This window comes from Mirounga angustirostris, unplaced genomic scaffold (assembly GCF_029215605.1).
Source record: "Mirounga angustirostris isolate CCGP_5_RB_7025 unplaced genomic scaffold, mMirAng1.0.hap1 SCAF_12, whole genome shotgun sequence".
NCBI classification, from domain to species: Eukaryota; Metazoa; Chordata; class Mammalia; order Carnivora; family Phocidae; genus Mirounga; species Mirounga angustirostris.
In genome coordinates, this window is record NW_026991720.1 from 87586052 (window position 1) to 87602411 (window position 16360).

The 16360-nt window shown below is 45.8% G+C and overlaps 1 protein-coding gene across 4 annotated transcripts in view; it reads right to left on the bottom strand.

Annotated features, from left to right (window-relative positions):
* Positions 1 to 16360, bottom strand: part of ATXN7L1 (ataxin 7 like 1) — a 236263-nt gene that overhangs the window by 18974 nt on the left and 200929 nt on the right. For all 4 annotated transcript variants that reach the window (XM_064575407.1, XM_054505342.2, XM_045864872.3 and 1 more), the window contains exons 5-7: positions 13815 to 14098; positions 10573 to 10655; positions 9445 to 9701 (exon numbers count right to left, since the gene is read on the bottom strand). In XM_064575407.1, the coding sequence (XP_064431477.1) occupies positions 9445 to 9701; positions 10573 to 10655; positions 13815 to 14098 (624 nt within the window). The remainder of the gene's footprint in view (positions 1 to 9444; positions 9702 to 10572; positions 10656 to 13814; positions 14099 to 16360) is intronic.

Genomic DNA, 16360 nt, shown 5'->3' on the forward strand with positions numbered 1-16360 from the left:
CATGAAGGCTAAGCTTACAGAAAAGCAATGTCACAGTAGGAAGCACTGCATGCTTCACGAGCAGCAAAAAAACCCAAACAAGGCAAAAGCAAGAACAAACCAAACACATCAGTATCAGTAAAAGACTTAGAAGAGGTAAGTTATCAGTTGTTTTTCCTGCTTCTCCATTTTCATCAGGTGATTGACCGGGGTGAAATACAGGGAGAAAAAGAAGTTCAGGAGGAAAAAAAAAAAATCCAGATTTTTTTTTTTTTTAGATTTTATTTATTTATTTGTCAGAGAGAGAGAGTGAGCAAGCACAAGCAGGGGGAGCAGCAGGCAGAGGAAGAGGGAGAAGAAGGCTCCCCGCTGAACAGGGAGCCCGATGCGGGGCTCGATCCCGGAACCCCAGGATCATGATCTGAGCAGAAGGCAGACGCTTAACAACTGAGTCACCCAGGCACCCCAAAATCCAGATCTTTAAAAAAGAATGAGTTTTCTGCCTTCTCTTTTGAGAGCTGCCCCTTCGAGCAGCACGAAGCAGCACTGTTGATTTTCTCCCTTCTCCCTCATTTTCACTCTCAATTCTCTCCAGGTGTCAAATAGCTGATTCAAACCAGATCCTCAAAGCACAGTCCTTTAGGGCGCCTGGGTGGCTCAGTTGGTTAAGCGTCTGCCTTCAGCTCAGGTCATGGTCCCGGGGTCCTGGGATCGAGTCCCGCATCGGGCTCCCCGCTCCTTGGAAGGCTGCTTCTCCCTCTGCCTCTCTCTCTCTCTCATGAATAAATAAATAAGATCTTTAAAAAATAAATAAATAAAATCTTAAAAAAAAAAAAAGCAGAGTCCTTTAAAAGCAAAACCACCTCGGGTCATGATCCCAGAGTCCTGGGATCGAGCCCCACATCGGGCTCCCTGCTGGGTGGGAAGCCTGCTTCTCCCTCTCCCCCTCCCCCTCCCCCTGCTTGTGTTCCCTCTCTCACTGTGTCTCTCTCTGTCAAATAAATAAAATCTTTGAAAAAATAAGAGCAAAGACACAAAGGTGGAAACAATCCAAATGTCCATCAATAAATAGATGAATGGATAAAACATAATATGGTACATCCATACAATGGAATATTAGTTAAGTCTTAAAAAGGAAGGAAATCTGGACACAGTTACAACATGGATGAACCTTGAGGACATGATGCTGAGTGAAATAAGCCAGTCACAAAGGACAAATATTGTATGATTCCACTTATGTAAGGTACCCAGAGTAGTCACATTCACAGAGACAGAAAGTAGAACAGTGGCTACCAGGTACTGGGGATGGGTGCAGAGTATCAGTATGGGAAGAGACAAAGTTCTATAGATGGATGGTGGTGACAGTTGCACAGCAATGTGAATGTACTTATGTCAAGAACCTGTATACTTAGAAATGGTTAAAATGGTAAATTCTACATTATGTATATTTTGTCACAATAAAAAAAAAAAAAACCCACAAGAAACCAAAAACAAGGCCACAGGTAGTTTTTCAGTGTTACTATAAGAACTCTGTTGGTGTGACAATTCATTATTGACTATCACCTTCCTATATTTATGAAAACAAAGATGCCATTCATTCTGCATGTTCCAAGTGTATAGTCCAGAGAACACATCACTCAGGTGCATTCCCAAATACCTACTCTCCTGTATAAGAAGGGGCAACAAAATTATTGCCTACTTACAGCTGAAGACCCAAACACTGAAACAATTTTGATAATGCTGAAACATATAAAGAAAGAAAATGGCATCCATAATCCTGCCACTCAAGATCAAGTGCTATTACCATTTTGATTTATATCCTTCCAGATTTCTCTACTGTGCATACATGGGCACATGCATTTTTAAGCAAGAACTGGATCACACTGTACATACTATTTTGAGACATGCTTTTTTTTTTTTCCAGCCTAGTGATGTTGTAGAGATCTTTCCATGTGTAGAACTATATCATTTTTAATATTCCCCAATATTCCATAGTATGGATATATCGTAATTTACTTAACTAGCCTATGGATGGACATTGACATCATTTCCAAAATTTCTAGCAGGCTCTTTTTGAGGCCTTCCCCATGGTGATAGGGCCTCCTTGTCCTGCAGGAGATAAAAGTGAGCTGTATTTTGTTAAGTGTGATTAATAGCATTTTGGTTATACAGGGAAGTATCTTTACTTTTTAAAGATGCATTTGGAAATCTTTAGAGGTGAAATGCTATGATATTTGCAATTTACCTCAAAATGTATCACTAGAAAATGTAGATGAAATAAATATAATTGCAAATGTTAATATTACAGCTGTTAAAACTGGGTATGCAGGTGTTCATTTTATTATTCTTTCTACTTTTCTGTACATGGGAAAAATTTCATAACAAAAATTAAAAAAAGAAAAACCAGAAAAAAAAACCAGAAAGTGAACTAGTAGTACAGATACGTGTAAGGAAGTAGCTGAAGAACTTCCTGTTACATGGGCCACATGGATCGGACACACTTATCTCCTCATCCTCCCAAAACACTACTAAAATCACAGTAAAGGGATAAAAAAGGCATGGCCCCGAAGAACAAAGAGATCAGCAGAAATACAGCGATCCTTATGGTGGTTACTTCCCAGCCTCCATTTACCTCCCAAACCAATAATGGAAATCTCATTCATCTTGCTAATGATTGGTTTGGAAAAGGGCATGAGAAATACATAAAAAATTTTTTTCTGGGGGGAGGCTGCCAAGATTTTCCTCATTTTTAAAATGGGACACAAGGAAAAAGTGGTCTCCACCTTCTTCTGGATGTCCCTGGAAGTGCAGCAGCCACCTTGCTATAAACTTTGAAGATGAAACCGGGAGACTAAAGAGGATGGAGTAAAAGAAAGGCAGGGAACGAGAGCCGATTCCTCATCTTTGGGGACTGGTGCCCTTTCACCTCTGGACTTCTTGTCACGTGTGATAAGAAAATTTTTAATTATTTAAGCATTTAGTAAGACCAGGCCCTACCCTTCCAATCAACTCTCCAACAAGAGAATAAAAATTTACTCTCCAGAGAAACTGAACTGGAGAGACCCTAGACAAGGGGCTGCCAGGCTCAGCAGAGATCAGGAGAGAGGCACAGGGCTGGAAATAAGGTGACTGTGGGCTATCTCTAGTCAAATCCTTAGTGGTCATTCCTAGAATGCCTATCACCAGGCACATCACCAGGGAGAAGTCTTACCCTGAGAAACTGAATGGCCCCAGAGAAAAGTCTTCTAGATCTTGCCTTTGGGAACCCTCCAAAAAAAGGCTGATTGGTGACCTGATGACCTTTTTGTTGACAGTCCCACACAAAGACTTCCAATCAGCCTGTTAGCACTTCTCTTCTAAATGTGAATGGTTAGGGATCGCTGAACATTCCTGGAACATCTCCATTATGAGACTGACCAGCCAAACTGAAACAATTTTGCATGAACACACATGAAGGAAATGAAGATAATGAAGCAAAGAGGAAAAAACTAAAGAACCTATCCTAAAGATATTAGAATGGTATTACCTCTGCAAAATGACAGTATCTTGTAGGATATTATAAGAAGCAGTCATAGGATGGGGGTGCCTGGGTGGCTCAGTCGGTTAAGCGTCCAACTCTTGATTACGGCTCAGGTTAGGATCTCAGGGTCTTGAGATCAAGCCCCACATGGGGCTCCCGGCTCAGTGGGGAGTCTGCTTGAGATTCTCTCCCTCTCCCTCTGCCCCTCTCCTCGCTCGCGCATTCTCTCTCTCTCAAATAAATAAATCTTAAAAAAAGAAGCAATCGTAAGAAGTTCTTTTTATCTGAGAACCAGATCCCTAAGATTTAAAAAAAAAAGTGAATCATAAATTGGTTATTTCATACACAGTTTTGAAGGTAAAATAAAAGAAAATCTTTCAGAAAGTATAACAAGACATTAAGAGAGCAGGAGAAAAGAGGTAAGAGAATGAAAAGATCAGAGCAAAAGGTCCAACATCCAACTAATGGGAGGTCAATAAAGAGAATAAAGACAATAGTGGGTAGAAAATTAGCCAAGATGTAACATACAAAATTATCCCTGAGACAGGTGTTCACAGACTGAAAGGATCTACTAAGTACCCAGTACTATGAATGAAAAAAGACCCATACTGAATGATCCTGTGAAACTTCAGAGCCCCAGGTTTCAGAGATTAAAAACTAGTCATATGCAAAGAGAATGATAACAGACTTCCCAATAAGAACCTTTGGTGCTAGAAGCCAATAAAAAATGTCTTCATAATTCTGTAAGGAAATGATTTTCAATCCAGTTATATACTCAGATTGTCAATTAAGTGTAAGAGGAGAATAAAAACATTTTCAGGTGTGTAAAGGTTCTAAAAATTGACCCCCTTTGCACCTTTTCACAGGAAGCTGATGGAGGAGATATTCCATCAGAATAAAGGAGCAAACCAAGAGACAGGGAGGCAATGGAACCCAGGAAACAGGTACTCTAACACAGAGTGGGTAGAGAGACCCCCCAGGACGGCAGGAACTACTGGTTTTCTTTCTAAGTCTTTTGGTTCTATTCGACTTTTGAACTATGTGCCCATTTTACTTTTATTTTAAAAAAAGTTTAATTATGGAAAGAAAAAGAAAAAATGGTTGAAACAATAAATTCTAATTGCCAGATAAAAGAGAGATGAGGGGAGGAGAATCCTACAGAGCGAAGTTGAGCACAGAAATTTGTGTCTAGAGCGGAATGGGCTCTAAGAGCAGACACAGAATCATGAATGATGATGCACATGCAACCTGAGAAGAAGGAGCTCTGAATTTGTTCCTTTGCAGGCTTGTTTCACTCAAGATGTAGGCACCCTCCTGGTGATAATGGAGTGAGGGATGCTTTCAACACTTTCCAGATCTGATCACTGTACCCCAGGGCAGAACCTGAGGGAAGGAGTTTGCTGGAACCAACCTTTGTCTCAGAAAAACAAGGCTTGGTGAGGAGTGATGGAGAATGGGGCAACTAGTCATGAGAGTGTGTTGAAAAAGTCACTCGAGTTTGTTAAGCTGCCATCACCCGCCATTCTCCATTTACCAGTTTAGTCTAAAGACTATATGACAATCAATGGTCCCTGTCCAGTTCCACTCAGGGAAACTAAGAGAAAGTTCCCTCTTCCACCCCTTTGAGGAAGCATGAGCATCAGTCTGTCTGAGTGCTTTGGGGAAGAGAACACACAACAATCGATCTTAACTGAGTCCCTTCTATGTGCTAGACATGCAATGGACACCTTCTCATGCAACGTACCCGCTGCTTTAGGTGGGTGTAACTTATCTCTATTTCTCAGATGAGGGAATGGGTGGCAAAGCTAATAAGAAGTGGAAATGAGACTTGACACTATCTACGTGACTTCAAAGTCTCTCAGATTGAGAAATGGAGGTAGAAAAAACAGAGGGACACACATGAACTCAAGTCTTACAGTGTAGAAATAACACTTATCCTAATGAGGCACCAGCTGGAGTGCTTTCACTCCAGAATCATCTCTGCCCTTTTTCAGGTATCTAGAAACTTTTGCCTCTCTCCCTACTACCCATGCCAGTCTAAGATTCCTTGGATTTTGCCATTTATATACCCTTTTTATAAAAGATTTTATTTATTTATTTTAGAGAGCGATCACAAGCACATAAGCAGGGGGGGCAGGCAGAGGGACTGGGAGAGGCCCAGGATCTCAAGCAGACTTTGTGCTGGGTGCCAAGCATGATGCAGGGCTCGATCTCAGGACCCTCAGATCATGGCCTGAGCCGAAACCAAGAGTCGGATGCCCGACTGACTGCGCCACCCAGGTCCCCGCTATTTTTATACTTTAAGATTAGATGGTGAGTGTCCACAAGACAGAGGGGAATGTGCCCAGATTTTGTCAGCACTGGCTTCCATGGCCTACCTTTCCTCCCTCCCTCCTGGGGGCCGGAGACTGACTTGTCAGAGTCCGGCTCAACCCTCTGCCCTCCTCCCCCTTCCCACAAAAGTCCTGATGGGTTTGGTTGGGCTGGTCACCCATAGCCTTGGATTCTTTGGGGCATGTAATATGTTCCCTTGGGGTTGGGGCAAAGAAACAGAGCATAGGGCCCCTATTCGAGGGCCCCCAGGTTGGGAACAGCGGCCAGGAGGACGGGCAAATGGAAATCAGGTGGCACCAAGGCCTCTATTTACGCACACTGCTTTCCCTGGAGCACTACCACCACTTACCAGCAGCTACCATTAATTCTGTGCATATTAGGAACTTGGTACTTCTTACCTGATTCTTCTTAGCTCCACTTTACAGATGAGCAGTTTGAAGGAGCTGAGGCTCAGAAACATGGCCGCGCTCATCTTGTTAGTGAGCACGGAGCTGACATTTGCACTTCCAACCTTGTTCCGGCCCTTGCTACTGACTTTAACTTTTCCAGCTCTAGACCTAAGCTCTTTTTTCAGGAACCCTTGACAAGAGTGGGTTGCAATTCAAGGATAGGAGAACTGAAGTATTTTCAAGGTTACCGAACGATATGTAAAAAATTCACGTGTGTCAGCATTTCCTACAAAAGGAATTCATGATTGGGAAGGGATTACAATATTTCCATTCATGTGCGATAATTCTTTTTTTGCCAAGTATAGGTAACTACTGTGATTGAAATAGCTATTATATATATTATATATCTCATATATCTCTAATATGAGGAAAATAAATGTTGTTTTAAATTTCATGCAAGGACATTGACTTCTTTTTTTTTTTTAAAGATTTTATTTTTAAGTGATCTCTACACCCAACGGGGGCTCGAACTGACAATACTGAGATCAAGAGTCACATGCTCTACTGACCGAGTCAGCCAGGTGCCCCAAGGAGGACATCAAATTCTGATCATATTTTTTCAATCTCTGATTTATGGGGTCTCATTCTAACTAAAACAAGTGAAAAAGGACATTATTTCCTACAAATTTTGGAATCGAGTTCATCCCTGAGCTTTCTTATATCAACCTTGAAAAGCATCCTTAACAATTATTCTGTTAGCCAACATTTGTAATGTGCTCCTTGGCCTCCTTCTTCCTTGCAGAGACATTCTTTTTGCTGATGAACCTCACTCTTAGTCTTTCTTCTGCTTTCTTATGAGAACATAAACACCTGGCATTTCTCTATTGACAAACATTCCCCTGAAAATTAAATTAAAAAAGAACATTAAGAATCTGCTCTCGGGGCGCCTGGGTGGCTCAGTCAGTTGGGCATCTGGTCATGATCTTCAGCTCAGGTCATGTTCTCAGGGTCCTGGGATTCAGCCCCACATCAGGCTCCCTGCTCAGCAAGGAGTCTGCTTCTTCCTCTCCCTGGGCCCCTCCCGGGCCCCTCCCTGCCACTTGTGCTCTCTCTCTCAAATAAATAAATGAAATCTTAAAAAAAAAAAAAAAAAGAAAGAAAAGAAGCTGCTCTTAAGCCTCCACTACCTGTTTTATTTTTTTAATGGCTGCCCCCTGGCTCCTCCGTTAAGCCAGGTACTCTGTGGGGGTGTGAAGTGCCTCCATCAGTCAAAATCTTTGGTGAACCTATAATAAAACATGGTTTTCAAACTGGGTTCCCTGGAGCCCTTGGGGACTCCAAGGGGATCCCTTGGAGGGGCTGGGGGACAGCAGGCTCTGGGTCCATGTGTGATGGGAGCAGAGTGGAGCTGGCTTTGGGTGGAGCAGGTCTCTGCTTTTATACTGGGTACCATGTAAGGTTTTGTGGGAATAAAAAAGCTCTACAGCCACAAAGAAGCTGGAAAGCCACTGTGCAAAGACTTGAATCCCGCCTGGAAATCTGGAAGAGAACTGCCTGCTTAACCCTAAAGCTCAGGAAAGGTAATAAATATCCTTCACCAAATTCTGGCGTTACTGTGAGTAGTAGTTATAAAATGATCCTGCAAAATGACGTGACATGGAAGTCAGCGGCAACACCATGGCGATGTTGATGACGCAGGCAACATGTGCGGGTGGCCATTCCATCCGACCGTGTCCTCTGGCACCTGAAGCCGACCCTGGCGGTTCCGGCAGAGGGACTCTGGCTATTGAACGGGATCAGGCTTGCACCAAAGTGGAAGGCAGGAGGGTGAGAACCTGGCAGATCCGTACCAACTGTCATCAAATACCTGTTTTTGCTTTAAAGATCAACTCCTTCCTTCTCTTTTGTAACTGTGTTCTCTTAATGCCTGCTTGCTGACTGGACAATTACCCTTTGAGATTCACACTGTACGCCTTAAAAATGATCAGATAATACCACTATCTGCACTTCTCATTATTTTATTATTAATATTTCCTTTTCATGAAGTTATGGATATCCGAGTCTCTTATCTTCTAAACTCTGAATTCTTGAAAGGCAGGATCTAATTGTACTCATCTCTGCGCTGACATAGTTCAGGCGTACTTGGGAGATAGCACAGGGCTGGTTCTAGACCACCGCCATAAGGGCAATATCAAAATAAAGCGAATTGAATACATTTTTTTGGCTTCCCAGTACCTATAAAAGTTACGTTTACATTATGCTGCAGTCTATTAAGTGTACAATAGCATTATACCTGATGTACATGCTTTAAATAAAAAATACTTTATTGACACAGAGACACAAAGTGAGCAAACGCTGTTGGAAAAATGGCACCGACGGACTTGCCCGATGCAGGGTTGCCACAAACCTTCAATTTGTACCAAAAAAAAAAAAAAGTGCAATATCTGCAAAGCACAATAAAGTGAAGCACCATAAAAAGGTGGTATGCTGGTACCTTGCTTATGGAGCAAGCACTAGATAAATATTTTCGGATGAAGGGCTCCCTGTCCTATTACCTGGAAATTGGTCGGCTGCTCAGCACTCCACTGCCCATCAAAACATACGTGCATGGATTTTAAATCACTCTTAATCCAAATGGGTTTTAATTCTGTTTTCTGTTCTTTCCTCTCTGTCCAGGTCAACCAAATAAAACCCCAAACAGATGGCTCAGCTTTCTTGGTGTGGAGGGAGATGTAAGGACAAACAGCCTCTGTGATGCCAATTTTCCTTTTGCCCTGATCATAAGAGGGTTGTGGGAAAAAACCCACAAAATACTGTGGCAAATGGGCTCCTAAGGTATGAACACCACCCCACTCTCTGCACCAGGAGTGTACAACTCATCTAAAAACTCATGCAACCGGAGAGTTGCCCAGGGCTGATATGTCATCTTCCACGTATTAATTTCCAGATTAGTCTTGCTCGGTCTGATAAAGGTCTGCTATGAAGATGAAGATGATGATGATGATGATAATGACAGCAGTAAAATCCACCAACTGCTATGTGGCGGGCACTGGCTGAGCCCCTTATGCCCACGATCTCACTTAAACTTCACAACCGCGTTAGGAGGTAGGACTATTACGACTCTCGTCTGCCATGTGATCAGACCACACACAACCCGGCAAGTCACTTGACCTAGTCACTTGACCTAGGACTCAGGGCTTCTATTGCCAAAGTGGGACTTACCTAGGAAGCACAGAGTTAGGTGGCCTGGATTTTGCAGGGGAGGCGACTTTCGGTTCTGGCCCAGAGCTTCCTGAAGGTCCTGACAGAGAGTCCTGCGCCGGCCCGGGTTGGTTTGGAAGTACTTCCCTCGCCGAAGTCAGGAGATGCTCTTTATCTTTCACTTCTTTTTCCCGGGACTTGGCTTTGTGTTCGGCCAGAAGGAGGTCAAATTGCTTTTTCCGGCCTGGGACTGCCCTCCGATGGCTTAGCGAATGTGTCTAAGGAGAAGAGAGATGAAAAGCACAGCCTCTTTGATCAGCACATAAACCTGCTTCCCCAGGCCCTCCATTTCAGAAACAGCAATTCATGGGAATTTAGAGGTGCTTGAAAAGTCAACTTCAAGGCCACAGCTCCCGTTCTGTGGCTGGGAAGAGGCAGACACCACGCAAACGCAACCATGCCCTACACTCCTGGCGTTAAGAAGCCAAAGCTTCCTCCAAAAAAAAAACACAAAAAAGCAACAACAACTGGCACAGGATGACGAGCTTCAGCGCAGAGCCCACGGAAACCTCTCGGAGGAAAGGCGACGGTGAGGATGCGCTAGAGTTAATCCAGGTGCAGGTGGGAGGCTCGCTGTGGCCCAGACCCACAGAGCCACCAGGCGGAGGGGGCCACGGCCTCGATCCCAAGAAGCACTAGTAGTTCAGCATGAAATACAGGGCTGGGGGCTACCCGATGGTGGCCGCCTTGGGTCAGCTGTCCCCCTGGCCACCCGGCGTGGCCGGATCAGGGGCGCGGCTGCTGGTCCTCCCCTCCACGGCTGCCTTTCAGGCCGCCGCCGCCGCCGCTCCTGCATACATTAAAACGTAGCAGGGTTTAGAACCGCCTGTGAGTGCCTATAAATACAATTTACTGTCTGGCCTCACAAGTAACAGGGGAAGCCTATTTTTTTTTTTCCTTCTTAAAAAGCCAGCCAGCTTGAGGCAGGCACTCTGCTACCATGGAAGAGAAGAAAGCATTTCCCTTACAAAGAACAGCTGGGGGTCATGTCGAGGTTCCACACCCTGCCGTGTGCAGAGAGTGGCATGCAAACATTTCGACAAAGGCCCCAGCGAGAGCAGGAAGTATTTTTTATGGAAAGAGAAATACCTTGCAGGTGAGGGATCTTGTGCAAGGTTTCTTTGTCTCGGGATCCAATACTCCACAGTGTTTATTTGGGTCAAATTCTCTCTCTGGTTTAAGAAACAAACAAAAAATATAAGAAAAAAGGAGACTAAATAGGATTTGGCATTAAGACTACATTTAAAAAAAAATGCACATTTGCACCAACAAGTGAGACATTGTCAGGCAATCTGGTTTTTTGTTTTTCTTTTCTTTTCTCTTTTTTTTTTTTTCCAACCGGCTGCTAAAATGCTTCAAGAACCACTCAGGGGAAAATGGCACTCCCCTCTGACCCCAGAGTTCCAAGTCCAGCTTCGGTCGGGATGCGGGATGCAGCACAAGGCACGGGGACTGGGTGGGGGCGGGGGGGGCAGGCACCGAGGGCAGGGAGCCCTGATGCTCGCACACTTTATTTCACTTAAACGGTTCCCCAAGCACTTGGCACTTGGGGTGTAGCTGGCTGCAGACCAGGGAGGGCCACCTGAGGCCTGAGGGCCGCTTTTTCCTGGGCAACTCCAAGAATACGTCACCTTCCCCCGGCCCCTTGCCTTCCCGCAAGTTCTCACCATTTGAGTGGGAGATTATTCCTTGCCATGTGAGTGTGACCCCCCTCTGGTGCTTCGCAAAGTCCTCAGCACCGGGCTTTCCACACAGCCCTGCCCAGAATTCTGGACCTGATTCAGGAATGTTTGGCGGTGTCACAGGCGGGGGCAGGGGGAAGTCTGGGTGTGTGCTGTCTGAGCATCTGAAGTTGAAGGCGCACAGAGGGCAAGACCCGCTGGTCTCACAGCTTGCTTTGCTCCCAGCATGGCGCCTGTTGCCTCCAAATGGGAATGAGCCATGCTAGCCAACCCAGTGGGGATGAAGGATGGCTACAAGGAGGCCAGGTTTTCTCTAGTTCCTGCCTGCTTACTGGACTGTTGCTGATGGCTCATGGTGACGTTACTTCTAAGGAGCCTACTCTTTCCATGCCCACTTTGGATCCTTTGCCCCTCCTGGATCACCAAAATGCTCCCCTCCCCGGAAAATGAGGACCTTTTCGGCTTCAAAGGTCCACGTCTTGGGTAGTCCGTCCGTGCTATTTCTGGAAGGCACCCAGCAACCACCTGAGTCCCGCAGCACAGGGAAGACACAGCTCCTGGGGGCGTTCGGGGAGGCAGGCAACAGTGTCAGTGGGTGGGGGTTGTCTATCAGTTTGGCGGGGTGTCTCCCTAAGAGGTTTGAATGGCTGCAAACTAAAAAGAGCTTACCTGAAAAGCTGTCTGAGATTGGTGGGGGGAACTCTGAGCATAATAAATGAATGTGTTCTGTTTTTAATAGAAAGTCTGGGGCCTGTGGTGGTTGCAGCGGTGGTCATGATGATGGCTGCAATAAAAACCATTCTTAGGTCCAAAGACAGGTTTCCCAGCTGGTCATCAAAAGGCCTCCCGCCCCCTTCTTTTGGCTTTTGTCATTGTCATCATCATCATCTTCTTGTTTAAAGATTTTGTTTTTAGTAATCTCTACACCCAACGTGGGGCTCGAACTCATGCCCCGGAGATCAAGAGTCTCATGCTCTTCTGACTGAGCCAGCTAGGGGCTCCCCACCAACTTTTTTTTTTTTTTTTTTACCTTCTCTTTTAAGACTAGAAAACTGTGAGGTTTGGAGCTGCCTGTTTCCTCCAAGGCCTCTCTGCCCATCGAGGAGGGCCTGGGCGCCAGGCCCCAGGCTGCCTGCCACTGAGTTCTTCCCCTTGGGCCTGTCAGAGTCAGACCCGGGCCCAGATCCACACCAGCGCTCACGTTGGCCTACAACTGAGCAGGTTGTTTGGCCAGGGCGTAGGAGCTGGCTGCCAAATGTGGAAGTGAGATAGAAACAAGCAAAAGACCCAATGAGACAAAACAACCAACAAAATGCAAAACCAACAAACACCAAAAAACCCCCCAACAAACCCTCTACAACTTCAGGTTGGGGCGCAGGCTGGAAGCCATGGTCATGCTTCTATCTCTGGACACTGCCCAGCTGAGCCTACTGGTTTTTCCAGGGATGTTGCCACCCACCTCTGCGGCATGAACTTCAACTTTCCATCCAGGAAGAGAGCCAGGAGCTGGGGGCTCCTGTCCACACTGGCCCCCCCTGCCCCCGCAATGCTCAAAGAGAACGCCAGGCGCTACCTTTCTTTCTTGAGAGTGGGTGAACAGTACATAGGGAGATTTTTAGGGTAAACATCTTTTGCATGCTTTGGGTCCAAAGAGCTTTTAAGAAATTACTTTTTTTAACAGTTACAGATATAAGATAGAAAACCTGAAATACAGATTAACACGAAGTAAAAAATAAAAAGGACCCATAAGTCTTAGGCTGATTCAGAACTATGCTCCTACTGGAGGGCATAGTTCCTCTCTCTTACCAGGTGGCTTTCACTGTATTTTCTTTTCTTTTTTTTTTTCCAGTCAACATTTGATAAATGCCCCTGGTGTATGAAGAAGTTATAAAGTCTATAGCTTTTCTTGGTCTTTTGGAGAAAGCAGAACTGCCAGATTTAGTTCCACAACAAATCCAAAGCAAACATCATCCACATGGGGGCCCCTAAGGGCAACCATTGCCTCCAAGCTCGGCCCTGTGCACCTTTCTGGGCATCCCGACTGTCTACGCAGACAACCGAGAAGGATATCCGAGAGAAACCCCTCAACCTCGCACCAGCTGTGCCAGCCTAAATGTTCCCAAATGGGAATTCTGACCGGATTATGTGGGAAAGGCAGTCGTAGCCCCAGACTACAGAATCAACCAGGCAGCCAACTAAAACCCAAGCACAGAGCGGGGCAGACAGCACTCACGGTCCTGTCCCATGTCGGCCCTGACCTCCTGTGAGGTATCCATCCCTGTGGTTGTCCAGCTTCCCCGCAGGGGGGCTTCTACGGAACCTGGGGCAGGTACAGCCCGTCAGCCTGATAAGACCCTCAGACTGCATGGGCTGCCGTGGTTGGTGTAAGGCATCCTGCCTCCTGGGCCGGGAGGACCCCTCCTGCTGAGCACTGAGCCAAGAGCGAGAGCCCTCGTGTGGCCCGGAAATAAGAGAACCCCGTTCTCCCTCGCATTTGTAGGTGGGGGGTTCCTGTTGGCAGGTAAATCCTGTGTTCCCCTTACAACGAAACGGACCTGCTCAGTGATAAGAACACAGCACTCCTTGGTCATGGATGTGACTCAGATGCAGTCTAATCGTGAGCCAGACTTGAAGGACACAGACACGTACCTGAAAGTCTCCTGTAAGGCTTGTTGTTGTTTTTGGTGCCATTTTGGTGTTTCTTGTCTATTGTGGCAGACAAAATTCCTTTGCCATTTAAGATCTTCTCTGGGGAAGGTGGCACTGACTTGGACATCAAGACTGGCTTAATTAAAGGTGGGGTGGAGACAGCAGAGGACGAGGTGGAGCAGGAGGTGACCGCGGTAGTGGTTGTAGAGTTCATTTTGACATTGGCACCATCTGCCTTCACTAGGTTAGGAATTTTCTCTAAACTGACTACAGGAACCGGAACGCTGAAAAATAAATGAACAAACACACACAATTGCCTTCTTTGATACATGCGGTCCGCTGAGAAGCTAGACGCGCTTATCGTCATCAGAACACTTCCTTATCACTTATTTATATTCCTCTTATAAGTGAGCAGCAGGATTCCCGTTTGGATAGAAGGGAGAGCTGTGCCGTGGAAAGGACCAGCAGGGGGTCGAGGCTGGCTCAGCACCAGGGCTGGCATCAGAGCTGACTCCCTCCTGTACCGGGTTGTCCCCATAGATCCTGCAGCTTCCCCCTTCTCAGTCCCTCTCTGCCGGTGGTCTCGGAGACAGCACCTTGGGCAGAACAAGGTGCCCACTGGGAAGCTCGGGGAGAGATGCTGTGTGTCCCCTGACGACAGTGTGCTACCGTGCCACTTGCTGAATCACGTCCCCTCCCCCTGCTGCTTGCCGGTCTCCCACCTCGGCGAGCAGGCCCGACATCTGCTTAGCTCGGGCGTGCTGACAGGCTCATACCACACGGAGGCATGGCAGCAGGCCAGTGCACCATGGTACATGCAGCTGGAGGACCTCTGGAGCACTCATACCCTGGGGGTGGGTTCAAACGGAGCGAGGCACCGTGTAACATTATCGAATGTTCCATTTTAGGCAGCTAGTTATGTAAATAGGCAATTCTCAAGGCTGGCAGGTGAGAGGATGAATTTTAAGAAGACAGAGCACAAAGGTGCATGTTTGCTCTTCAAAATCTGTCACCTCAGCTCCACTTCCCTAGGATTTCTACTGTAATGGATATGCATTTGATTTCTGTGCATTTAATGCTTGAGGACCCTGTATCTGGGCGGTGGTGGAGGAGTCTGTCTCGGGGTCTTAAAAGATGAGATGAGATGAATACGCTTTCCTTTGGTTCCTGAACTAGATTCCCTTTCCTCCTTGCAGGAGGGCAGAACACTAACACTTCAGCCCCCCAATCATCTCTGAGCTGAGTGGAGCCGACTTAGCTATTTGAATGCCAAATGATCTAGAATATAGCTTATACATGCCTGCAGACAATGTAGGGCATGAAAGAGAGGCTGGTTTTGCAGGGGAGGAGTCTTATCTGTCCACAGGGCTGGCGAGCTCTTTCTTCTCTACGATTTATTCACAGGTCATTTTTTTTGGTCAGTTTGTCCAGGAAATTATTTCAGCAACCCCTCAGCCCTTGCCCCTTTGCTGACTCTGAAACCAATCACAGATGTTATTTATAGGTTTTTGCCAGTGAGAAGGGCACTCGGTGGTGAAGCAGATTGTAGCTGGATTTCCCCGACTATCCTGGGACCACGTGCTTTCTTGGCCTGGAGAGGGATGGTGTGGGACTTCAAGTCCCGTGTGAGGGGAAACTGGAACAGTGGGTTTTAGTAATACACCAAGTCCCTGATAATTCCGCCTTTGATCAGTGTCTCAATCACGGAGATAGAGCTAGACTGCTGCCACTTTCTATTTAATGGCAATTCTCAGAGCACTCACATATGGCTGAAGAATAGCACAAGAAGCCCTTGAAAAGTCAGCACACTGAGAAGCTGGAAAGATATTACCTGTGCTGCATTCCTGATTTTTTCCGAATGGTAAAAAAGAAAAAAGTAAAACCATGGGATATGGAATTCTTCTAGGCTTCCTTCACTCAATTTTAAGAGACACTAACACAACTCAGGATCTTGAAGAGCCATTCCCCCACCCGTGTTCACAGCGGCACAATTCAAATACTGTCCATTGGCGGATGACTGGATAAGCAAAATGTGGGCTAGCCATACAATGGAATATTATTCAGCCGTAAAAAGGAAGGAAATTCTGACACACGGATGAACACTGAGAACACTGCGCTAAGTGAAATAAGCCAGTCAAAAAAAGACGAATACTATAGGATTCCACTTATATAAGGTGCCTAGAGGGGTCAAATTCCGAGACAGAAAGTAGAAAGGTGGCTCTAAGAGCTGGGGGAGGAGAAAATGGGGAGCTGTCGGTCCATGGGTATAAAGTTGCAGTTTTGCAAGATGAAGAGTTCTGGAGATTGGCTGCACGACACTGTGAATGTACTTAACACTGTTGCACTATATATTAAAAATGGTTAGAATGGTAAATTTTCTTTTTTCTTTCCTTCTTTTTTAAAAAAAATCAATTCAGTTATTTTATTAAAGATCTATTTATTTTAGAGAGACAGAGAGCATGCAAGAGTGAGGGAGGGAAGGGGCAGAGGGATAGAATCTCAAACAGACTCCCCACTGAGTGTGGAGCCTGACACAGGGCTTGATC